This window comes from Cherax quadricarinatus, chromosome 61 (assembly GCF_038502225.1).
Source record: "Cherax quadricarinatus isolate ZL_2023a chromosome 61, ASM3850222v1, whole genome shotgun sequence".
Classification (NCBI taxonomy): Eukaryota; Metazoa; Arthropoda; class Malacostraca; order Decapoda; family Parastacidae; genus Cherax; species Cherax quadricarinatus.
In genome coordinates, this window is record NC_091352.1 from 399665 (window position 1) to 426096 (window position 26432).

The 26432-nt window shown below is 45.3% G+C and overlaps 1 protein-coding gene across 2 annotated transcripts in view; it reads left to right on the forward strand.

Annotated features, from left to right (window-relative positions):
• The first annotated feature begins 2694 nt into the window (after positions 1–2694).
• The window catches only part of LOC128699479 (uncharacterized protein CG3556), a 127557-nt gene continuing 103819 nt past the window's right edge, over positions 2695–26432 (forward strand). For both annotated transcript variants that reach the window (XM_070098082.1, XM_070098083.1), the window contains exon 1: positions 2695–2716. In XM_070098082.1, coding sequence (XP_069954183.1) covers positions 2710–2716 — 7 coding nt within the window. In that variant the 5' untranslated portion in view covers positions 2695–2709. The remainder of the gene's footprint in view (positions 2717–26432) is intronic.

Sequence of the window (26432 nt, forward strand, 5' to 3'; positions counted from 1 at the left end):
AGATGGTGTAAGAGAAGAGAAGAACAGTATGAAAGATGGTGTAAGAGAAGAGAAGAACAGTATGAAAGATGGTGTAAGAGAAGAGAAGAACAGTATGAAAGATGGTGTAAGAGAAGAACAGTATGAAAGATGGTGTAAGAGAAGAGAAGAACAGTATGAAAGATGGTGTAAGAGAAGAACAGTATGAAAGATGGTGTAAGAGAAGAGAAGAACAGTATGAAAGATGGTGTAAGAGAAGAGAAGAACAGTATGAAAGATGGTGTAAGAGAAGAGAAGAACAGTATGAAAGATGGTGTAAGAGAAGAACAGTATGAAAGATGGTGTAAGTGAAGAAGAACAGTATGAAAGATGGCACAATTGTTTTTACAAATATAATAAGATAAGACCCCTGACAGACATGAAAGACGGGAAGCAACACTACGTGAAGATCCCTGACAGACATGAAAGACGGGGAGCAACACTACGTGAAGATCCTTGACAGACATGAAAGACGGGGAGCAACACTACGTGAAGATCCCTGACAGACATGAAAGACGGGAAGCAACACTACGTGAAGATCCCTGACAGACATGAAAGACGGGGAGCAACACTACGTGAAGATCCCTGACAGACATGAAAGACGGGGAGCAACACTACGTGAAGATCCCTGACAGACATGAAAGACGGGGAGCAACACTACGTGAAGATCCCTGACAGACATGAAAGACGGGGAGCAACACTACGTGAAGATCCCTGACAGACATGAAAGACGGGGAGCAACACTACGTGAAGACCCCTGACAGACATGAAAGACGGGAAGCAACACTACGTGAAGACCCCTGACAGACATGAAAGACGGGGAGCAACACTACGTGAAGACCCCTGACAGACATGAAAGACGGGGAGCAACACTACGTGAAGATCCCTGACAGACATGAAAGACGGGGAGCAACACTACGTGAAGACCCCTGACAGACATGAAAGACGGGGAGCAACACTACGTGAAGATCCCTGACAGACATGAAAGACGGGGAGCAACACTACGTGAAGATCCCTGACAGACATGAAAGACGGGGAGCAACACTACGTGAAGATCCCTGACAGACATGAAAGACGGGGAGCAACACTACGTGAAGATCCCTGACAGACATGAAAGACGGGAAGCAACACTACGTGAAGATCCCTGACAGACATGAAAGACGGGGAGCAACACTACGTGAAGATCCCTGACAGACATGAAAGACGGGAAGCAACACTACGTGAAGATCCCTGACAGACATGAAAGACGGGGAGCAACACTACGTGAAGATCCCTGACAGACATGAAAGACGGGGAGCAACACTACGTGAAGATCCCTGACAGACATGAAAGACGGGGAGCAACACTACGTGAAGATCCCTGACAGACATGAAAGACGGGGAGCAACACTACGTGAAGACCCCTGACAGACATGAAAGACGGGAAGCAACACTACGTGAAGACCCCTGACAGACATGAAAGACGGGGAGCAACACTACGTGAAGACCCCTGACAGACATGAAAGACGGGGAGCAACACTACGTGAAGATCCCTGACAGACATGAAAGACGGGGAGCAACACTACGTGAAGACCCCTGACAGACATGAAAGACGGGGAGCAACACTACGTGAAGACCCCTGACAGACATGAAAGACGGGGAGCAACACTACGTGAAGATCCCTGACAGACATGAAAGACGGGGAGCAACACTACGTGAAGATCCCTGACAGACATGAAAGACGGGGAGCAACACTACGTGAAGACCCCTGACAGACATGAAAGACGGGGAGCAACACTACGTGAAGATCCCTGACAGACATGAAAGACGGGGAGCAACACTACGTGAAGATCCCTGACAGACATGAAAGACGGGGAGCAACACTACGTGAAGATCCCTGACAGACATGAAAGACGGGGAGCAACACTACGTGAAGATCCCTGACAGACATGAAAGACGGGGAGCAACACTACGTGAAGATCCCTGACAGACATGAAAGACGGGAAGCAACACTACGTGAAGACCCCTGACAGACATGAAAGACGGGAAGCAACACTACGTGAAGACCCCTGACAGACATGAAAGACGGGAAGCAACACTACGTGAAGACCCCTGACAGACATGAAAGACGGGAAGCAACACTACGTGAAGACCCCTGACAGACATGAAGTATGCCACATACGTCGCCGGTAAAGCTTCCTTAGAAAATGGTTTCGCTCAAAGTGAACGAAACATCGTTATAATAAAGATTGCTCTATGTGTCTCTGATTACTTCTCCACTCACACCACTCACTTTAATTACTCCTTCACTCACTCTAACTTCCAGTTGCTCCCACTCACTCTTAACTTCAAGTGACTCCTACTCACTCTAACTTCCAGTTACTCCCACTCACTCTTAACTTCAAGTTACTCCCACTCTAACTTCCAGTTACTCCCGCTCTAACTTCCAGGGAGGACAGTTCTGTCATATTCCGTTTGCTCGAAGTTCATTAGTTTAGTTAATATCTAAACGTAGTTAGTTGCCTCTGGTTATTTTACCAGGCTCCATTTCAAGTAATGATGTAGGTTATGTTAAAATTGCTGTATAATCCTCCGGGTTTAGCGCTTCCCCCTTGATTATAATAATAATAATAATAATATGTTAAAATTATATTTTTGTCCGTACGTGCAGCTGGAACCTCACGTTAATATCTCAGGCGCCTCTCAACTCCTCATGCAAGGTATTTAACCAGGAATTTGTTATTATTATTATTATTGTTATTGTTGAATATAAAGACAGACAGATAACTACAGTGGCAATAACACACGAAAACAACAAGTGTAACAGGAGAAGAACCAATGAAAGATATAAACAAAAAGTCGAACGTTCACGAGAAAATGATTGCGACCTTTAAATTCTCTTAAATAATTAAAGAAGACTGGAGGATGAGTGCAGCTTCGCCTCTCTTCTATTGCTGGACCTTTAAAGGACAGAAAGGCTCTGTCAACCTTACACAAAGGTCACTCAGGCAAACAAACCAACTTGAAAGGTCATATGATCATTGATGATTCCTTTAAAGGTCAGCTGGGCTTTGAAGTTGTATTATTTAGTTAACTGAGTACTGAGAGCAAATATAAAGTGCCAATGATGTTTTTGTGACATTATTTAAATACTGCCTGAGCACTGGCAGTCATCTAGACATTACAAACACCATGTTCAAAGATCATCTGATCTCTAACAGACCTGTAAATATCACCTCATCCCTGACTGACAGATCATCTGATCTCTGACAGACCTGTAAATATCACCTCATCCCTGACTGACAGATCATCTGATCTCTGACAGACCTGTAAATATCACCTCATCCCTGACTGACAGATCATCTGATCTCTGACAGACCTGTAAATATCACCTCATCCGTCACTGACAGATCGTCTGATCTCTGATGGACCTTGAGTGATCCCTTAATTATCCAGGACCTTCAGAGATCAATGTCATAACAAACAGAAATGTCACACATAATACAACAAACAAAACTTCTGATATAAATGACAAAGACACTTAAATCAGTAGAATTTAAACTAACAACACAACAACACGGAATACGAGGAAACACACACACACACACACACACACACACACACACACACACACACACACACACACATCGTTCAGGACCCTGTACACCGTGTACGTTAGGCCCATATTGGAGTATGCGGCACCAGTTTGGAACCCACACCTAGCCAAGCATGTAAAGAAACTAGAGAAAGTGCAAAGGTTTGCAACAAGACTAGTCCCAGAGCTAAGGGGTATGTCCTACGAGGAGAGGTTAAGGGAAATCAACCTGACGACACTGGAGGACAGGAGAGATAGGGGGGACATGATAACGACTTACAAAATACTGAGAGGAATTGACAAGGTGGACAAAGACAGGATGTTCCAGAGATTGGACACAGCAACACGGGGACACAGTTGGAAGCTGAAGACACAGATGAATCACAAGGATGTTAGGAAGTATTTCTTCAGCCACAGAGTAGTCAGGAAGTGGAATAGTTTAGGAAGCGATGTAGTGGAGGCAGGATCCATACATAGCTTTAAGCAGAGGTACGATAAAGCTCATGGTTCAGGGAGAGTGACCTAGTAGCGATCAGTGAAGAGGCGGGGCCAGGATCTTGGACTCGACCCCTGCAACCTCAACTAGGTGAGTACAACTAGGTGAGTACACACACACATACACACACACACACACACACACACACACACACACACACACACACACACACACACACACACACACACACACACACACACACACACACACACACACACACACGTTTTTTCTTTCTCTGTGACCTTAGAAGTGTTTCTCAAGATATGAGTGATTCCCGTGCCGAGACTTCAGTATTCCAGGACTGGGAATCTTCCTAGCTGAGTACCACACTCCAGCTCCCCTTCTTAAAAGCTTTATTATGTTCAATTTTGTCAAGACTTTCCTCCAAGTCTGAGTGTACTAAATGCAACTAGGTGGGTGTACGTGGGTGCAGGTGGGTGTAGGTGGGTCCAGGTGGGTGTAGGTGGGTCCAGGTGGGTGTAGGTGAGAGTAGGTGGGTGCAGGTGGGTATAGGTGAGTGCAGGTAGGTATGAGTGTAGGTGAGTGTAGGTGGGTGTAAGTTGGTGCAAGTGGGTATGAGTGCAGGTGGGTGCAGGTGGGTGGAAGTGAACATAGGTATGTGTAAAGAGTATCTCACAGTTAATATACATTCATTAACAAAATATTAACATCATATATAAGACACTGCCATAATGTTGTTATAATAATTAACTTAAAAAACTCAGCGAATTTATCATTATTGTCAAGAATTATTATAATGACAATAGTATAAATTTTATTATAATACACGTAAAGTAACAGGTACAGTACATATACAGGTACATACAGGTACATGCAGGTACATATACACGTACATGCAGGTACATATACAGGTACATGCAGGTACATATACACGTACATGCAGGTACATATACAGGTACATGCAGGTACATATACAGGTACATACAGGTACATATACAGGTACATGCAGGTACATATACACGTACATGCAGGTACATATACACGTACATGCAGGTACATATACACGTACATATACAGGTACATATACAGGTACATGCAGGTACATATACAGGTACATACAGGTACATATACAGGTACATACAGGTACATGCAGGTACATATACAGGTACATATACACGTACATACAGGTACATATACACGTACATATACACGTACATACAGGTACATATACAGGTACATACAGGTACATGCAGGTACATATACAGGTACATATACACGTACATACAGGTACATATACACGTACATACAGGTACATATACAGGTACATACAGGTACATATACAGGTACATACAGGTACATGCAGGTACATATACAGGTACATATACACGTACATACACAGGTACATATACAGGTACATATACAGGTACATATACAGGTACATACAGGTACATATACAGGTACATACAGGTACATATACAGGTACATATACACGTACATGCAGGTACATATACACGTACATGCAGGTACATATACACGTACATATACAGGTACATATACAGGTACATGCAGGTACATATACACGTACATGCAGGTACATATACACGTACATATACAGGTACATGCAGGTACATATACAGGTACATACAGGTACATATACAGGTACATACAGGTACATATACAGGTACATATACACGTACATACACAGGTACATATACAGGTACATATACAGGTACATACAGGTACATATACAGGTACATACAGGTACATGCAGGTACATATACAGGTACATATACACGTACATACACAGGTACATATACAGGTACATATACAGGTACATACAGGTACATATACAGGTACATACAGGTACATATACACGTACATACACAGGTACATATACAGGTACATATACAGGTACATATACAGGTACATACAGGTACATATACAGGTACATACAGGTACATGCAGGTACATATACAGGTACATATACACGTACATACACAGGTACATATACAGGTACATATACAGGTACATATACAGGTACATACAGGTACATATACAGGTACATACAGGTACATATACAGGTACATATACACGTACATACACAGGTACATATACAGGTACATATACAGGTACATATACACGTACATACAGGTACATATACAGGTACATATACACGTACATACACAGGTACATATACAGGTACATATACAGGTACATATACAGGTACATACAGGTACATATACAGGTACATACAGGTACATATACAGGTACATATACACGTACATACACAGGTACATATACAGGTACATATACAGGTACATATACAGGTACATACAGGTACATATACAGGTACATACAGGTACATATACACGTATATACAGGTACATATACAGGTACATACAGGTACATATACAGGTACATGCAGGTACATACACAGGTACATATACACGTACATACAGGTACATAAAAGTACATATACAGGTACATAAAAGTACATATACAGGTACATAAAAGTACGTATACAGGTACATACAGGTACGTATACAGGTACATATACAGGTACATAAAAGTACATATACAGGTACATAAAAGTACATATACAGGTACATAAAAGTACGTATACAGGTACATACAGGTACGTATACAGGTATATATACAGGTACATACAGGTATACACACAGGTACATATACAGGTACATACAGGTATACACACAGGTACATATACAGGTACATACAGGTATACACACAGGTACATATACAGGTACATACAGGTATACACACAGGTACATATACAGGTACATACAGGTATACACACAGGTACATACAGGTATACACACAGGTACATATACAGGTACATACAGGTATACACACAGGTACATATACAGGTACATACAGGTATACACACAGGTACATATACAGGTACATACAGGTACATACAGGTATACACACAGGTACATATACAGGTACATACAGGTACATATACAGGTACATACAGGTATACACACAGGTACATATACAGGTACATACAGGTATACACACAGGTACATATACAGGTACATACAGGTACATATACAGGTACATACAGGTATACACACAGGTACATATACAGGTACATACAGGTATACACACAGGTACATATAAAAGAACAAGAAACATTTATCTGCCTCACTGTTAATTATTTATGAAACATTCCGAGGGAAGTGAACAAGTGTTCAATAATGTTCATACAACATGCAGAGGGAAGTGAACAAGTGTTCAATAATGTTCATACAACATGCAGAGGGAAGTGAACAAGTGTTCAATAATGTTCATACAACATGCAGAGGGAAGTGAACAAGTGTTCAATAATGTTCATACAACATGCAGAGGGAAGTGAACAAGTGTTCAATAATGTTCATACAACATGCAGAGGGAAGTGAACAAGTGTTCAATAATGTTCATATAACATTCTCTGTGTCTCCTGTGCTCTGTGTCTCCTGTGCTCTGTGTCTCCTGTGCTGTGTCTCCTGTGCTCTGTGTCTCCTGTGCTCTGTGTCTCCTGTGCTCTGTGTCTCCTGTGCTCTGTGTCTCCTGTGCTGTGTCTCCTGTGCTCTGTGTCTCCTGTGCTCTGTGTCTCCTGTGCTCTGTGTCTCCTATGCTCTGTGTCTCCTGTGCTGTGTCTCCTGTGCTCTGTGTCTCCTGTGCTCTGTGTCTCCTGTGCTCTGTGTCTCCTGTGCTCTGTGTCTCCTGTGCTGTGTCTCCTGTGCTCTGTGTCTCCTGTGCTGTGTCTCCTGTGCTCTGTGTCTCCTGTGCTCTGTGTCTCCTGTGCTCTGTGTCTCCTGTGCTCTGTGTCTCCTGTGCTCTGTGTCTCCTGTGCTGTGTCTCCTGTGCTCTGTGTCTCCTGTGCTCTGTGTCTCCTGTGCTCTGTGTCTCCTGTGCTCTGTGTCTCGTCTGCTCTGTGTCTCCTGTGCCCCTGTGCTCGGCCCCGGCCCGGTCTCCTATGCCCGTGTCCCCCGGTGGCCCCCCGGCTCGGGTCTCCTGTGCTCGGGTGTCCCCATGCCTGTGTCTATTTCACCATGTTTATCCCTTAAATAAACAGCATTGGTCATTAATTAAAAAACCAGTGCCCTTTCCCCACCATCATCACTGCTACTCTCATAACCTTTAATTCCTTATTTTATTGAAGTTACAAGTAGCACTTTACTTAAGTCTACTCTCCCACATCTTGTACTTAGATCTACTCTCCCACATCTTGTACTTAGATCTACTCTCCCACATCTTGTACTTAGATCTACTCTCCCACATCTTGTACTTAGATCTATTTCCCCCACATTTTGGGAAATTTAGATTCCCCCCACATCTTGTATTTTAGATTACCCTCCCACATTTTGGGTTTTTTTAATCTACTCCCCACATCTTGTATTTAGATCTACCCCCACACCCCTGTACTTAGATCTACTCCCCACATCTTGTGGGAATTTTCCCTCCCCCACATCTTGTACTTGATCTACCTCCCACATCTTGTATTTGGGATCTCCCCCACATTTTGCAATGCAGATCTACCCCCCACACCCGTACGAGATCTACCCCCCACATTTTTACTTAGACCTACTCTCCCACATCTTGAAAGTGATCTACCCCCCCACATTTTGGGTACTTAGACTACTTCCCACATCTTGTATTTTAGATCTACTCTCCCACATCTTGAAAGAGATCTACTCCCTACATCTTGAAATTTAAGATCTATTTCCCCCACATCAAAATTTAGATCTACCTCCCAAATCTTGAAACGAATCTATTTCCCCACATCTTGAATTTAGATCTACTCTCCCAAAATCTTGTATTTTTAGATTTTTACTCCCCACATCTTGAAATGTAGATCTATTTCCCCACATCTTGTACTAAAAGAAAATCATCTGTTTTTTAACCCGGTTAAAACAGATGAGCCCCCAGAATGTTAAGAAATCCATCTTCAATCTCAGGTTGGTAAATAAGCTGAGATGATAAATATTTACAAGTAGTGGAAGCAGTCGGTACACAAGAGTATATATGACAGGACTCCAGAGGCTAGAAGCCAATAATGCTGATGATTATAGTATAAGAAGGGGCCAGGAGCTGAGACTCGACCCCCTCAAAGCGCAACTCAGTGAGTACACCAGCATTCTCTAAATGGCCCATAATTTGCCAAGCAAAAAGTTTCTTAACTTTTAAATGCGAGGGAATTTTTCAGCGACCGAATGAGAACTGTCTGAAGACGTGCCCCGTTTGGGAAACCCTAATGGCGTTTAAAAACCATAATGGCGCCGTTTGGGAACCTATAATTGGGGCAAGAAACGATAATGGCGCCCCCAAGAAAACCAAAAGGCGCTTTGTTTGAAAACCCTAATGGCGCTCAAAATTAGAACCATAAGGCGCCGTTTGAAAAACCCTAATGGCGCCCAAGTTAGGGAAAACCTAAAGGGGCCCGGTTTGAACCATAGTAATTGGGGTTAAAGGCCATAATAGCGCCGTTTGAACCATAGTGGCGCCGTTTGAACCATAGTGGCACTCCGTTAGGAAAACCCTAATGGCACCCGTTTGAAAAAAGTGGCACTAAGTTAGAACCATAATGGCACCTGGAGAAACCATAATGGCGCCGGGTTTGAACCATAATGGCCTGTTTGAACCATAATGGCGCTTTAAGAAACCATAAGGCGCCGTTTGAACCATAATGGCGCCCGCCAGAAAAACCCTAATGGCGCCCGGTTTGGGAAACCCTAATGGCGCCCCGGGTTTGAAAACCAAAAGGCGCCCGAGGAAAATACAATGGCGCTTTGGGTTTGAAACCATATGGCACCTGGTTAGAAAAATAATAGCGCCCCAAGGGAAACCAAATGGGCGCCCCAAAAACCATAGGGACCTGGGGAGAACCATAATGGCACCCCGTAGAACCATAGTGGCACTCAAGTTAGAACCATAATGGCGCTCAAGTTAGAACCATAATGGCGCTCAAGTTAGAACCATAATGGCGCTCAAGTTAGAACCATAATGGCGCTCAAGTTAGAACCATAATGGCGCTCAAGTTAGAACCATAATGGCGCTCAAGTTAGAACCATAATGGCACTCAAGTTAGAAACATAGTGACACTCCAAGTTAGAACCATAGTGGCACTCAAGTTGGAACCATAGTGGCACTCAAGTTAGAACCATAGTGGCACTCAAGTTAGAACCATAGTGGCGCTCAAGGCAGAACCATAGTGGCACTCAAGTTAGAACCATAGTGACACTCAAGTTAGAACCATAGTGGCACTCAAGTTAGAATCATAGTGGCACTCAAGTTAGAACCATAGTGGTACTCAAGTTACAATCATAGTGGCACTCAAGTTAGAACCATAGTGACACTCAAGTTAGAACCATAGTGGCACTCAAGTTAGAATCATAGTGACACTCAAGTTAGAACCATAGTGACACTCAAGTTAGAACCATAGTGACACTCAAGTTAGAACTATAGTGACACTCAAGTTAGAACCATAGTGACACTCAAGTTAGAACCATAGTGGCACTCAAGTTAGAACCATAGTGGCGCTCAAGGCAGAACCATAGTGACACTCAAGTTAGAACCATAGTGGCACTCAAGTTAGAACCATAGTGGCGCTCAAGGCAGAACCACAGCATCGTTCTTATATATCTCAGCACTGTCTTCAGTTTACACCTGAACATTGTACCAATAATAATCCACTTTATCTTCCTCCCTGATATTATCATTGTCTAGCTCGACCTTCCCATTAATCTCCCTCCTCAATATCCTCCCTTCTTAATCTCCTTTCTTTATTTTCTCTCTTACTCGCCCACTTTTTAGATTTCCAGTACTTTTTCCTTCAGATTTTCCTTTCTATCCTACTGTTCCTTCCTTTAAGTCTCTCTCTCTCTCTGTTTCTGTCTCTGTGTCTGTCTCTCTCTGTCTGTCAGTCTGTCTGTCTGTCTGTCTGTCTGTCTGTCTGTCTGTCTGTCTGTCTGTCTGTCTGTCTGTCTGTCTGTCTGTCTGTCTGTCTGTCTGTCTGTCTGTCTCTCTCTCTCTCTCTCTCTCTCTCTCTCTCTCTCTCTCTCTCTCTCTCTCTCTCTCTCTCTCTGCCTCCAGCATCACCTTCATCTGTGCTCTGGCTGTGTGGTACAGACTTAGGGGAGCTATAAAGTGAGTGTGGCTGATGGTGCTTGTGTTGCAGGCAACACAAGGAAGGGATAGCCAGCAACACCAGCAGGCAACTCACTTCTTAAAGGAATATCACCAAGCAACTCAATATTCTTGTCAGAGTGGCAGAGGCGGGAGAGAGGGAAGGTTGCAGTGTGGGAGGGGAGGATGCAGAGTGAGAGGGGAGGATGCAGAGTGAGAGGAAAGGATGCAGAGTGAGATGGGAGGATGCAGAGTGGGAGGGAGGGATGCAGAATGGGAGGGGAGGATGCAGAGTGAGATGGGAGGATGCAGAGCGAGAGGGAAGGATGCAGTGTGGGGAGGGAGGATGCAGAGTGGGAGGGAGGGATGCAGAATGGGAGGGGAGGATGTAGAGTGGGAGGGAAGGAGGCAGAGTAGGAGGGGAGGATGCAGTGGGAGGGAAGGAGGCAGAGTAGGAGGGGAGGATGCAGTGTGGGAGGGAAGGAGACAGAATGGGAGGGGAGGATGCAGTGTGGGAGGGAAGGAGGCAGATTGGGAGGGGAGGATGCAGTGTAGGAGGGAAGGAGGCAGAATGGGAGGGGAGGATGCAGTGGGAGGGAAGGAGACAGAGTGGGAGGAGAGGATGCAGTGTGGAAGGGAAGGAGGCAGAGAGGGAGGGGAGGATGCAGTGTGGGAGGGAAGGAAGCAGAGTAGGAGGGAAGGATGCAGTGTGGGAGGGAAGGAGACAGTGGGAGGGGAGGATGCAGTGGGAGGGAAGGAGACAGAGTGGGAGAGGAGGATGCAGTGGGAGGGAAGGAGACAGAGTGGGAGGGGAGGATGCAGTGTGGGAGGGAAGGATGCAGAGTGAGAGGACGATGCAAAATGGGAGGAGAGGATGCAGAGTGGGAGGGAAGGAGGCAGAGTGAGAGGGGAGGATGTAGAGTGGGAGGGACGATGCAGAATGGGAGGGGAAGATGCAGAGTGGGAGGGAAGGAGGCAGAGTGAGAGGGGAGGATGTAGAGTGGGAGGGAAGGAAACAGAGTGGGAGGGGAGGATGTAGAGTGAGAGGGAAGGAGGCAGAGTGGGAGGGGAGGATGTAGAGTGGGAGGGAAGGAGGCAGAGTGGGAGGGGGGATGTAGAGTGAGAGGGAAGGATGCAGTGTGGGAGGGAAGGAAACAGAGTGGGAGGGGAGGATGCAGAGTGGGAGGGAAGGAGGCAGAGTGAGAGGGAAGGATGTAGAGTGGGAGGGGAGGATGTAGAGTGGGAGGGAAGGAGGCAGAGTGGGAGGGGAGGATATAGAGTGGGAGGGAAGGAGGCAGAGTGGGAGGGGAGGATGTAGAGTGGGAGGGAAGGATGCAGTGTGGGAGGGAAGGAGGCAAAGTGGGAGGGGAGGAGGTAGAGTGGGAGGGAAGGAGACAGAGTGGGAGGGAACGATGTAGAGTGGGAGGGAAGGAGACAGAGTGGGAGGGGAGGATGTAGAGTGGGAGGGAAGGAAGCAGACTGCGAGGGGAGGATGTAGAGTGGGAGGGAAGGATGCAGTGTGGGAGGGAAGGAGACAGAGTGAGAGGGGAGGATGAAGTCTGAGGGAAGGAGACAGAGTGGGAGGAGAGGATGCAGTGTAGAAGGGAAGGAGGCAGAGTGGGAGGGGAGGATGCAGTGTGGGAGGGAAGGAGGCAGAGTAGGAGGGGAGGATGCAGTGTGGGAGGGAAGGAGACAGAGTGGGTGGGGAGGATGCAGTGTGGTAGGGAAGGAGTCAGAGTGGGAGGGGAGGATGCAGTGTGGGAGGGAAGGAGGCAGAGTAGGAGGGGAAGATGCAGTGTGGGAGGGAAGGAGACAGTGGGAGGGAATAAGACAGAGTGGGAGGGGAGGATGTAGAGTGGGAGGGAAGGAGGCAGAGTGGGAGGGGAGGATGTAGAGTGGGAGGGAAGGAGGCAGAGTGGGAGGGAAGGAGGCAAAGTGGGAGGGGAGGATATAGAGTGGGAGGGAAGGAGACAGAGTGGGAGGGAAGGATGTAGAGTGGGAGGGAAGGAGACAAAGTGGGAGGGGATGATGTAGAGTGGGAGGGAAGGAGGCAGTGTGGGATAGAAGGAGACAGAGTGAGAGGGGAGGACGCAGTATGAGGGAAGGAGACAGAGTGGGAGGGGAGGATGCAGTGTGGGAGGGAAGGAGGTAGAGTAGGAGGGGAGGATGCAGTGGGAGGGAAGGAGACAGAGTGGGAGGAGAGGATGCAGTGTGGAAGGGAAGGAGGCAGAGTAGGAGGGGAGGATGCAGTGTGGGAGGGAAGGAGACAGAGTGGGAGGGGAGGATGCAGAGTGAGAGGGAAGGAGGCAGAGTAGGAGGGGAGGATGCAGTGTGGGAGGGAAGGAGACAGTGGGAGGGGAGGATGTAGAGTGGGAGGGAAGGAGACAGAGTGGGAGGGGAGGATGCAGTGGGAGGGAAGGAGACAGAGTGGGAGAGGAGGATGCAGGGGGAGGGAATGAGACAGAGTGGGAGGGGAGGAAGCAGTGGGAGGGAAGGAGACAGAGTGGGAGGGGAGGATGCAGTGTGGGAGGGAAGGATGCAGAGTGAGAGAGGACGATGCAGAATGAGAGGAGAGGATGCAGAGTGAGAGGGAAGGAGGCAGAGTGGGAGGGGAGGATGTAGAGTGGGAGGGAAGGAGGCAGAGTGGGTGGGGAGGATGCAGAGTGGGAGGGGAGGATGTAGAGTGCGAGGGAAGGAAACAGAGTGGGAGGGGAGGATGCAGAGTGGGAGGGAAGGAGGCAGAGTGAGAGGGGAGGATGTAGAGTGGGAGGGGAGGATGTAGAGTGGGAGGGAAGGAAACAGAGTGGGAGGGGAGGATGTAGAGTGGGAGGGAAGGAGGCAGAGTGGGAGGGGAGGATGCAGTGTGAGAGGGATGGATGCAGAGTGGGAGACAGGGACAGAGACACGAGGAATAGTATAGAGAATATTGAGAGGGAGGGAAAAATAAACAGCATGATGCAAAAAATTGTGTGTGTGTGTGTGTGTGTGTGTGTGTGTGTGTGTGTGTGTGTGTGTGTGTGTGTGTGTGTGTGTGTGTGTGTGTGTGTGTGTATGTATGTGTGTGTGTGTGTGTGTGTGTGTGTGTGTGTGTGTGTGTGTGTGTGTGTGTGTGTGTGTGTGTGTGTGTGTGTGTGTGTGTGTGTGTGTGTGTGTGTGTGTGTGTGTGTGTGTGTGTGTGTGTGTGTGTGTGTGTGTGTGTGTGTGTGTACTCACCTAATTGTAGTTGCAGGGGTCGAAACTCAGCTCCTGGCCCCGCCTCTTCACTGAACGCTACTAGGTCCTCTCTCTCCCTGCTCCATGAGATTTATCATACCTCGTCTTAAAGCTATGTATGGGTCCTGCCTCCACTACATCGCTCGCCAGACTGTTCCACTTCCTGACCACTCTATGACTGAAGAAATGCTTCCTAACATCCCTGTGGCTTATCTGAGTCTTCAACTTCCAAGAGTGACCCCTTGTTTCTGTGTCCTCTCTATGGAACATCTTGTCTCTCTCCACCTTGTCTATTCCACACAATATTTTGTATGTCATTATCATGTCTCCCCTATCCCTCCTGTCCTCCAGTGTCGTCAGGCCGATTTTCCTCAACCTTTCTTCATAGGACATTCCCCTTAGCTCTGTGGCCTGACGTACACGGTGTACAGTGTCTTGAACGATTCCTTACTTAGGTATCGGAATGCTAATCTCAGGCTTGCCAGGCGCCCATATGCTGCAGCAGTTATCTGGTTGATGTGTGCTTCCGGAGACGTGTTCGGTGTTATACTCACGCCAAGATCTTTCTCCTTAAGCGAGGTTTGCAGTCCTTGGCCACCTAGCCTATACTCTGTCTGCGGTCTTCTTTGTCCGTCTCCGAACTGCATGACTTTGCATTTGGCAGGGTTGAATTCGAGAAGCCAGTTGCTGGACAACGTGTCCAGCCTGTCCAGGTCTCTTTGAAGGCCTGCCTGATCCTCATCTGGTTTAATTCTCCTCATTAACTTCACATCATCTGCGAACAGGGACACCTCTGAGTCTATCCCTTCCATCATGTCATTCACATATACCAAAAATAGCACTGGTCCTAGGACCGACCCCTGTGGGACCCAGCTCGTCACAGGTACCCACTGTGATACCTCATCACGTACCATGACTCGTTGTTGCCTCCCTGTCAGGTATTCTCTGATCCATTGAAGTGCACTTCCCGTTATACGCGCCTGATCCTCTAGTTTCTGCACTAATCTCTTGTGAGGAACTGTGTCGAAGGCCTTCCTGCAGTCCAAGAAGATGTAATCAACCCATCCCTCTATCTCGTGTCTTACTTATGTTACTTCATCATAAAGCTCCAGAAGGTTTGTGACACAGGATTTGCCTTCCATGAAACCGTGCTGGTTGTCATTTATACTTTTGTTCCGTTCCAGGTGCTCCACCACTCTCCTGATAATCTTCTCCATGACTTTGCATACTATACACGTCAATGACACAGGTCTGTAGTTTAGCGCCTCTTTTATGTCTCCTTTTTTTAAAAATGGGAACTACATTTGCCATTTTCCATACCTCAGGTAGTTGCCCAGTTTCAAGGGATGTGTTGAAGATTGTGGTTAATGGGACACCCAGCATTTCTGCTTCCTTTCTAAGGACCCACGGGCAGATGTTGTCCGGTCCCATTGCCTTTGAGGTATCAAGGTCACTTAGCATCTTCACCTCCTCCTCAGTTGTGTGTATGTCATCCAGCACTTGTTGGTGTATTCCCTGTTGGTGTTCCCCTCTGTTCTGTCTTCTCAGTCCTTCCTGTCTCAACTGTGAATACTTCCTTAAATCTCTTGTTGAGCTCCTCACATACCTCTTGATCGTTTCGTGTGAGTTCCCCACCTTCTGTCCTCAGCCTGATCACCTGGTCTTTGACTGTTGCATTTCTCCTAATGTGGCTATACAAGTTTCGGGTTAGACTTGACTTTTGATGCTATGTCGTTTTCATACTGTCACTGGGCCTCCCTCCTTATCTGTGCATACTCGTTTCTGGCTCTTCGACTGATCTCCTTATTTTCCTGGGTCCTTTGCCTTCTGTACCTCTTCCATTCTCTAATGTACTTAGCTTTTGCCTCCCTACACCTTCGGGTAAACCAAGGACTCACTTTGGTCTTTCCATTAATTCTGTTGCCCTTGGGAACAAACCTTTCCTCTGCCTTCTTGCATTTTGTTGTTACATATTCCATCATTTCGTTTACTGACTTTCCTACCAGTTCTCTATCCCACTGAACCTCCCGCAGGAAGTTCCTCATACCTGTGTAGTGACCCCTTTTACAGTTTGGCTTTTCCCAATCGACTACTGTTACCATCTCCACTTGCAGCTCTACTATGTAATCAAAACTCAGAACCACGTGATCGCTAGCTCCAAGGGGCTTCTCATATGTGATGTCCTCAATGTCTGAGCTGCTCAGGGTGAACACAAGGTCCAGTCTTGCTGGTTCATCCTCCCCTCTCTCTCTGGTAGTGTCCCTGACGTGTTGATGCATGAGGTTTTCCAGTACCACATCCATTATCTTGGCTCTCCATGTGTCAGGACTCCCATGAGGCTCCAGGTTTTCCCAGTCGATCTCCCTATGGTTGAAATCACCCATAACCAGTAAATTTGCTCTGCACGATTGAGCTCTTCGTGCCACCTCAGCCAGCGTGTCCACCATCGCTCTGTTGTTCTCTTCATATTCCTTTCTTGGCCTCCTGCAGTTCTGTGGTGGGTTATACATCACTGCAATGACTACCTTATGTTCCCCAGACTGAACTGTAGCTACTATGTAGTCCCTTTCTCCAATCTCGCCCATGCCTTCCATTTCCTCAAAGCCCCATCGGTTTTTTACAAGTAGTGCAACCAACCCCTCCTCCCCTTCTGCCTTTCCTCAGGATCTGATATCCCGGTGGTAAGACTGCGTCTGTTATTGTCTCAGTGAGTTTTGTTTCTGTGACTGCTATGATGTCTGGTGACTTCTCATTGATTCTTTCATGCCACTCCTCGTATTTATTTGCTAATTCATCTTCGTTCGTGTACCACACCTTCAACTTCTTATCTATCACGGTGGTTCTGGGAAAATATTGGGGTTGGGGGAGCGGGAGCCCTGGAGGGGGCCTATAGGGGTTTGCAGTGTGGGTGGGGTTTGTGATGGGGGTTGAGGGCAGAGTGCCAATGAGGAGCTGCTGTAGGGGTGGGGTTTGTGATGTGGGGGGTGGGGGGAGAGGGAACAGTGTGTAGGTTTTGGCTTAGATTGTTCAGTTGCATTGGGGTTGTCAAAGTTTGGGTGGTGTGTGTGTACTCACCTAGTTGAGGTTGCGGGGGTCGAGTCCGAGCTCCTGTGTGTGTGTGTGTGTGTGTGTGTGTGTGTGTGTGTGTGTGTGTGTGTGTGTGTGTGTGTGTGTGTGTGTGTGTGTGTGTGTGTGTGTGTGTGTGTGTGTGTAAGAGAGAGAGAGGGTGGGCTGAGGGACAGAAGGACATTTAGCAAATGAGGTGTGAAAATGGGACACAAGAGTTAGTGTTAACTCCCGTAGACAAAAATTACCTGAATGTTTTGTTCGTCAGGAAACATGACAACGTTACTTGACACACACACACACACGCACACACCCATCCACCCCCCCCCACACACACCCATCCACACACACACACACACACCCATCCACCCACACACACACACACACACACCCATCCACCCACACACACACACACACACACACACACACACACACACACACACACACACACACACACACACACACACACACACACCCATCCACACACACACACACACACACACACACACACACACACACACACACACACACACACACACACACATCCACACACATCCACACACACACACACACACACCCATCCACACACACACACACACACACACACACACACACACACACACACACACACACACACACACGTCTGTTACAACAGTTATGGCTCGGTTATTTTGATCCCAACACGTGTTAACGAGGCCCCAAAACATTGCTCAACCAATGAAATATTTTTGTATAGAATTTATGAAATCATTAATTTAAGAAGATGCAACATTTACCATAAAAACATATCATAATTTTAAGAATAAAACCTATAGATTTTGAAAGTTTACTCTGCAATTATCGTAAATCTGGCAGATACGGAAGGGGATACTGAGCCAAAATATTTTCCGGTGACGTCGCTGCTAATTGAACCAAGCCAATAGTATTTTTTCTAGCTTTTACGACACCTTCTTGATTAAAAAACTTTAGCCATTGGTCGACGGAGACGAGACACGTCTCTCACTGACCATCTGCTTCTAAACATTTTTTTTAAGTTAAAACATTTCGGGACATTTAAGGACCCCAATGGAAATAAGTCACAGTTGTCCTGGGTTGTCGCAGGTTCCCTGCACATATGCTGCTGTGTATCATAATCTATGTAACCATATTTGTGTATACATGAATAAACTTACTAGTTATTAGTTATAAATTTTCAATTCAGAAGATAATTTGTAGTCACATCCAACGCGGGCGGTGATTGGCTGGGTGTTCTGCAATACGTATTGTGATTGGTTAGTTATGCTCAAGGGTCACGGTTGGCATTCCATTACCTGGAGTTTACCTGGAGAGAGTTCCGGGGGTCAACGCCCCCGCGGCCCGGTCTGTGACCAGGCCTGGTGGATCAGAGCCTGATCAACCAGGCTGTTACTGCTGGCTGCACGCAATCCAACGTACGAACCACAGCCCGGCTGGTCAGGTACCGACTTTAGGTGCTTACCTGACCAGCCGGGCTGTGGTTCGTACGTTGGATTGCGTGCAGCCAGCAGTTTTAATTGGTTGATGAGAGTTGTGAATAGCTGTTAACACCAGTGACATGGCTACATAAAGATCAAATTAAGTTTATAAGGTCTTCCTGCCATACACTAGCTTTTACAACTCTTTTATTAAGAGAAATCAAAAGCGTGTTAAGTTAGTGTATGTGTGTGTGTGTACTCACCTAGTTATGGTTGCGTGGGTCGATTCACAGCTCCTGGCCCCGCACTTCACTAGTTCTCGTTCATTGAGTGAGAGCAATTAGGTCATTTGAGGGAGTTCGAGTCTCTCAGATATTGCAGCATTGACCATCCCCCAGGATGCGACCCACAACAGTCGACTAACACCCAGGCACCTATTTACTGCTAGGTGAACAGAGGTAACGGGTGTAATTAGGAGACTTGCCCATACGTCTCGCCCTGCCCGGGATGTGTGTGTGTGTGTGTGTGTGTGTGTGTGTGTGTGTGTGTGTGTGTGTGTGTGTGTGTGTGTGTGTGTGTGTGTGTAGACAGGGTTCACCTCACTACAGCAGTTTTGTTTTATGGTAGACAATAACAAAAGCCGACAAGTGAGAATAAAGACACTGGTAGTAAAGGTTACTTTTAACGTTGTGTTAAAGGGATTCTCTGCTACCATAGTCTTTATTTCCACTCGTTTGTTCTATTTTATTAACAAATCAGCACCAGAAGAGTTAATACTCTCCTCACTAACTTGTTACTCTCCTCACTAACTTGCTACTCTCCTCACTAACTTGTTACTCTCCTCACTAACTTGTTACTCTCCTCACTAACTTGCTACTCTCCTCACTAACTTGCTACTCTCCTCACTAACTTGCTACTCTCCTCACTAACTTGTTACTCTCCTCACTAACTTGCTACTCTCCTCACTAACTTGCTACTCTCCTCACTAACTTGCTACTCTCCTCACTAACTTGTTACTCTCCTCACTAACTTGCTACTCTCCTCACTAACTTGTTACTCTCCTCACTAACTTGTTACTCTCCTCACTAACTTGTTACTCTCCTCACTAACTTGTTACTCTCCTCACTAACTTGCTACTCTCCTCACTAACTTGCTACTCTCCTCACTAACTTGTTACTCTCCTCACTAACTTGTTACTCTCCTCACTAACTTGCTACTCTCCTCACTAACTTGTTACTCTCCTCACTAACTTGTTACTCTCCTCACTAACTTGCTACTCTCCTCACTAACTTGCTACTCTCCTCACTAACTTGTTACTCTCCTCACTAACTTGTTACTCTCCTCACTAACTTGCTGCTACTCTCCTCACTAACTTGCTACTCTCCTCACTAACTTGTTACTCTCCTCACTAACTTGTTACTCTCCTCACTAACTTGCTACTCTCCTCACTAACTTGCTACTCTCCTCAACAAGTCATTCTCATATTATTAAAATAATGTCAATTCAAGTAGAAGTATTCAAATTTAACTTCTCATATTCCACAATCCGTATCCAAAATTAATTCTGTGTCATCGACAGTTGAGCAAATTTAGACAAAATGAGAGATGCATCCACTACCATTTATGTTGAAAGAGACTCTGGGTTCTTAGAAAAAACAGCATGAGAGCGAGTAGCTCCCCTTCTGGCACACCTCCTGAAGAAGTTATCTCTACCAATAGGCACATACCACTAAAACTTTACCAGCACGTTAAAGTGACACGGATATACGAGCAGTTTTGAAGCAAAAATACTTCAACATTGCTCTTGTATCTATAAAAGAAAATTGGAAACCCAACAAATATTCTCTCTGGATGAGAGCGGACGAGGTGACCTGATAACTATATAAGACTCAAGATGTATGAGGAAACAGATGAAGATGATTTCTTATCACTCTCACCAACAGAGCTAACCAACACCAGTCTTAACTGATAAAGTTGTGACTAAAGGACACTGGTAACTAGTACACACATAAGAGTTGACTGTTATCCAGGGGGAGAAAGTGGGTGTTACAACCCCTGAAATGTTATCCAGGGGAGAAAGTGGGTGCTACCACTGGAATGTTATCCAGGGGGAAGTAGCTGGTGTTACTACCACTGAAATGTTATCTAGGAGGAGAAAGTGGGTGCTACAACAACTGGAATGTTATCCAGGGGGAGATAGCGGGTGTTACAACCACTGGAATGTTATCCAGTGTAACAGGTGTTACAATCACTGGAATATTATTCAATGGAAGGTAGTGGGTGCTACAGCCACTGGAATAGTATTTTGGGGAAGATATTAGGTAGGCTTAGAGTAATCGTAATTGAAGATGAATGCAATTATTTAAAAAATAAATGTAATTGTAACTAAACTTTTAGAATAAAAAGTAACTTATGGTAATCGACTGGTGTCAAGCTTATATCTGCTTAAATTACATAATATAACTGGAGCAATATGATGAACTAATGACAAAATGAAACTACGTACGTTCCGACTGACTGATTGACTGACTGATTGACTGACTGGTTCCTCCTTCACTTGAGTCCAGACTTGTTGACAGGTGTGAACTGTGTGTATGACTGACTGGTTCCTCCCTCAGTTGAGTCCAGACTTGTTGACAGGTGTGAACTGTGTGTATGACTGACTGGTTCCTCCCTCAGTTGAGTCCAGACTTATTGACAGGTGTGAACTGTGTGTATGACTGACTGGTTCCTCCCTCAGTTGAGTCCAGACTTGTTGACAGGTGTGAACTGTGTGTATGACTGACTGGTTCCTCCTTCACTTGAGTCCAGACTTGTTGACAGGTGTGAACTGTGTATATGACTGACTGGTTCCTCCCTCAGTTGAGTCCAGACTTGTTGACAGGTGTGAACTGTGTGTATGACTGACTGGTTCCTCCCTCAGTTGAGTCCAGACTTGTTGACAGGTGTGAACTGTGTGTATGACTGACTGGTTCCTCCCTCAGTTGAGTCCAGACTTGTTGACAGGTGTGAACTGTGTGTATGACTGACTGGTTCCTCCCTCAGTTGAGTCCAGACTTGTTGACAGGTGTGAACTGTGTGTATGACTGACTGGTTCCTCCCTCAGTTGAGTCCAGACTTGTTGACAGGTGTGAACTGTGTGTATGACTGACTGGTTCCTCCTTCACTTGAGTCCAGACTTGTTGACAGGTGTGAACTGTGTGTATGACTGACTGGTTCCTCCCTCAGTTGAGTCCAGACTTGTTGACAGGTGTGAACTGTGTGTATGACTGACTGGTTCCTCCTTCACTTGAGTCCAGACTTGTTGACAGGTGTGAACTGTGTGTATGACTGACTGGTTCCTCCCTCGGTTGAGTCCAGACTTGTTGACAGGTGTGAACTGTGTGTATGACTGACTGGTTCCTCCTTCACTTGAGACTTGTTGACAGGTGTGAACTGTGTGTATGACTGACTGGTTCCTCCTTCACTTGAGTCCAGACTTGTTGACAGGTGTGAACTGTGTGTATGACTGACTGGTTCCTCCCTCGGTTGAGTCCAGACTTGTTGACAGGTGTGAACTGTGTGTATGACTGACTGGTTCCTCCCTCAGTTGAGTCCAGACTTGTTGACAGGGGGACACATTGTTTCGTGAAAAAAAATAACCTAAGTCTGAAAGTCGAGTGAGACGTTAGGGAGAGACGAAGCTTATTTCTGACTATAGGAAACCACTGGATAAGCATTCTTTGGTTCCTGAACAATTCTGACCCAATAATGTCTTTGGATGAGTTATACAACGAATGAGGAAAAAACATTTCTTGCTACTGTATTTTTCATAATTTTCGTAACAGGATTATTTTATAATTTAGTTGCCTTTCAAGTTATTTTACAATATTTTTATAGTTTCATGAGGGTAAAGGCAAGGAAGAACAGTGAAAGGCACGAGAGAGTAATGCAAATGCTGTTATTACAGTCAATATCATTATTTTGTAAATTATATTTTCACCAATGTTATACGAGAGATAATGCTTAACAACACACACACACACACACACTCGGGGCCAGGAGCTCGGACTCGACCCCCGCAACCTCAACTAGGTGAGTACACACACACACACACCACCTTCCCACCCGCAGTGATACTTACGGGTTTAGCTCTTTCCATGAATATAATAACGATGGTGACTGGAAGCAGGTTTTGAAGCGAGCTTCTCTAAGTTATATAATATCTCTGACTCACGAAATCGTAATGACACGATTGCAAACAAACCATACCACGGGCGGGGATAGAACCCGCGATCAGAGTGTCTCAAAACTCCAGACCGGCGCGTTAGCCACTGGACCAGCTAGCCACGCGACGGTCAGGAGTTTTGAGACTCTCTGATCGCGGGTTCTATCCCCGCCCGTGGTATGGTTTGATATAATATCTCTTAGCTTTCCTTATACTTTTATATTAGCCTGTCTCTTAGCCTTTCTCTTAGCTTGTTTTTCGTCTCTTAGCTCTAAAGTACATGGCAGGAAATGTTATTCCTAATTTTTTAAAACACTTAAGAGACACGTAAGTTCCCTGTCTTCTAATATCATGTTCATTTTTCCACTATAATATAACTTGTACATAATTACTATCGCATTTGTTTTGTCTGTTTCGTAAGGTGAAGTCCAGGATCTTTACTTAATTTATGGTATAACTTACCTGATCTTTGAGGACAGTTGTGTTGCAGAGGTCTGAGCAGTTGTGTTGCAGAGGTCTCAGCAGTTGTGTTGTAGAGGTCTGAGCAGTTGTGTTGCAGAGGTCTCAGCAGTTGTGTTGCAGAGGTCTGAGCAGTTGTGTTGTAGAGGTCTGAGCAGTTGTGTTGCAGAGGTCTGAGCAGTTGTGTTGTAGAGGTCTGAGCAGTTGTGTTGTAGAGGTCTGAGCAGTTGTGTTGTAGAGGTCTGAGCAGTTGTGTTGTAGAGGTCTGAGCAGTTGTGTTGTAGAGGTCTGAGCAGTTGTGTTGTAGAGGTCTGAGCAGTTGTGTTGCAGAGGTCTGAGCAGTTGTGTTGTAGAGGTCTGAGCAGTTGTGTTGTAGAGGTCTGAGCAGTTGTGTTGTAGAGGTCTGAGCAGTTGTGTTGCAGAGGTCTGAGCAGTTGTGTTGTAGAGGTCTGAGCAACACAACTGTCCTCAAAGATCTGTTAAGTTATACCATGAATTAAGTAAAGATCCTGGACTTCACCTTACGAAACAGACAAAACAAATGTGATAGTAATTATGGACAAGGTAGATTATAAGGGAAAATGAGCACGTTATTAGAAGACGGGGGAACTTACGTGCATCTTAAGTAGTACCGGAAAATAAGAGAGACAGAGAGAAAGTGAGAGAGAGAAAGACAGAGACAGAGAGAGGGGAGAAGGATCATTAACCCTTCACTATGACTTGGCTTCAGTTAACGGCGACACTTACTGGGTCTTTCTGGAGACTATGTAAGACTTTCAAGATGAGCTTTATTATCTGTTACGAAGGACAGTAACAAGTGATGTAAGAGGAGCCATACTGACAGAAATAGACAAAAACCTTTATATATGTATATATATATATATATATATATATATATATATATATATATATATATATATATATATATATATATATATATATTATTGTAACCACGAACGAGTGGTATTGATCATATATACACAGACAAACATACATACATTGCATATATACACACTTTACATACATACACACACAAACACATTGAATACATACATACATACACACATTACATATACATACATACATGCACACATTACATATACATACATACACTGCATATATACATGAATACATACATACAGACAAATACACATTATGATAACGCTCTATAACTAACGATATCAAACAACAATAACAAGAACAACATTTAATATGGAGGTGCGTGACGTCATCTTCAGCAGGGTGGAAGTCTTAGAGAAAGTCAAGGAAGTTTTGAGCTGTCTCTCTCTCTGAGAAAGTTGTCAACCCTCACACCGGCCACCCGACGCCATTATCTAGTTCTCTGTGCCACCATTATCTAGTTCTCTGTGCCACCATTATCTAGTTCTGTGCCTCCATTATCTAGTTTTCTGTACCACCATTATCTAGTTCTCTGTGCTACCATTATCTAGTTCTCTGTGAAACCGTTATCTGGTTCTCTGTGCCACCACAGCCCCATTTTCTGTGCCGTTATTATTCCGCTTTCTAGGCCTCCACCATTATTCCGTTTTCTGTTGCATTTTGTTCTGCATTATTCTTTGTTTTTTATATTTCATTTTGCAGTTGTTTCCACCTCTCTCTCTCTCTTTCTCTCTCACTTCTCCCTCACCTCTTCCTCACTATCATTCTCCCTCACTGCTTCATTCTCATCATTCTACCTCACCTCTCCCTCTCCCTCACTTATCACTCTCCCTCACCCTCTGAGAACGTACCACTGATGACATATTGTCAGTCTGGGTTAGACAACCGTGCCTTAATCTCCTCCCTCGTTAATTCCAGGTCCCACAACTTTCTATTGAGGTAGGGGAGTTCTGGCCCCTGTACTCTCACAACACTGCTGGAACACTCAAAACACTGATGGAACACTTATAGCACTGCTGGAACACTTAGAGCACTGTCAGAACACTCGAAACACTGCTAGAACACTCGAAACACGTAAAAACACTCAGAGCCCTGCTAGAATATTCCGAGCACTGCTACAACTCGCAGCTCAGAGCCCTGTTATAACACTCAGAATCCTGCAATCGTACTCTGAGCTCGAATGCTGACTATATTATGGTAATAAGGTGCTCTATTACGGTAATCAGGTGCTCTGTTATGGTAATCAGATGCTTTTTTATGGTAATCAGGTACTCTGTAATGGTAATTAGGTGCCCTGTTATGGTAATCAGGTGCTTTGTTATGGTAATCAGGTGCTCTGTTACGGTAATCAGGTGCTCTGTTATGGTAATCAGGTGCTTTATGGTAATCAGGTACTCTGTTATGGTAATTAGGTGCCCTGTTATGGTAATCAGGTGCTTTGTTATGGTAATCAGGTGCTTTGAGACACCATTCAGCCCTTTTAAGATATTAAGAAGATTCGACACACAAATGCAACGAAATATTATGTGCTGAGACTTTGAAACTACGAAGCAGGAGATGCAACATTTACGTTGATAGCTCTTTTTTTTAGCAATACTGGAACTGAAAGCTCTAATAAAGTATCAGTTGGACAAGAAAGTATTATAGTGCGGTAGAGGTATAGTGGGGAGCTTGTTGGCAACCATACGGTGAAATTTTTGCCATGGTTGGCGGTGCTGGAGTAGGGAAAGTTAAATCACCTCAAAATCTTTTGTTGGGATCACGGGAAGATGGTGGTTGATCACAGGAAGATTGTGGTTGATCACAGAAAGATTGTGGTTGATCACAGGAAGATTGTGGTTGATCACAGAAAGACTGTGGTTGATCACAGGAGGATTGAGGTTGATCACAGGAATATTGTGGTTAGTTGACAGAATCCAAGTCACCGAGACAAGTGCTGGTGCCAGTGATGGTAGTGGTGGTGGTGTTGGTAATGATTG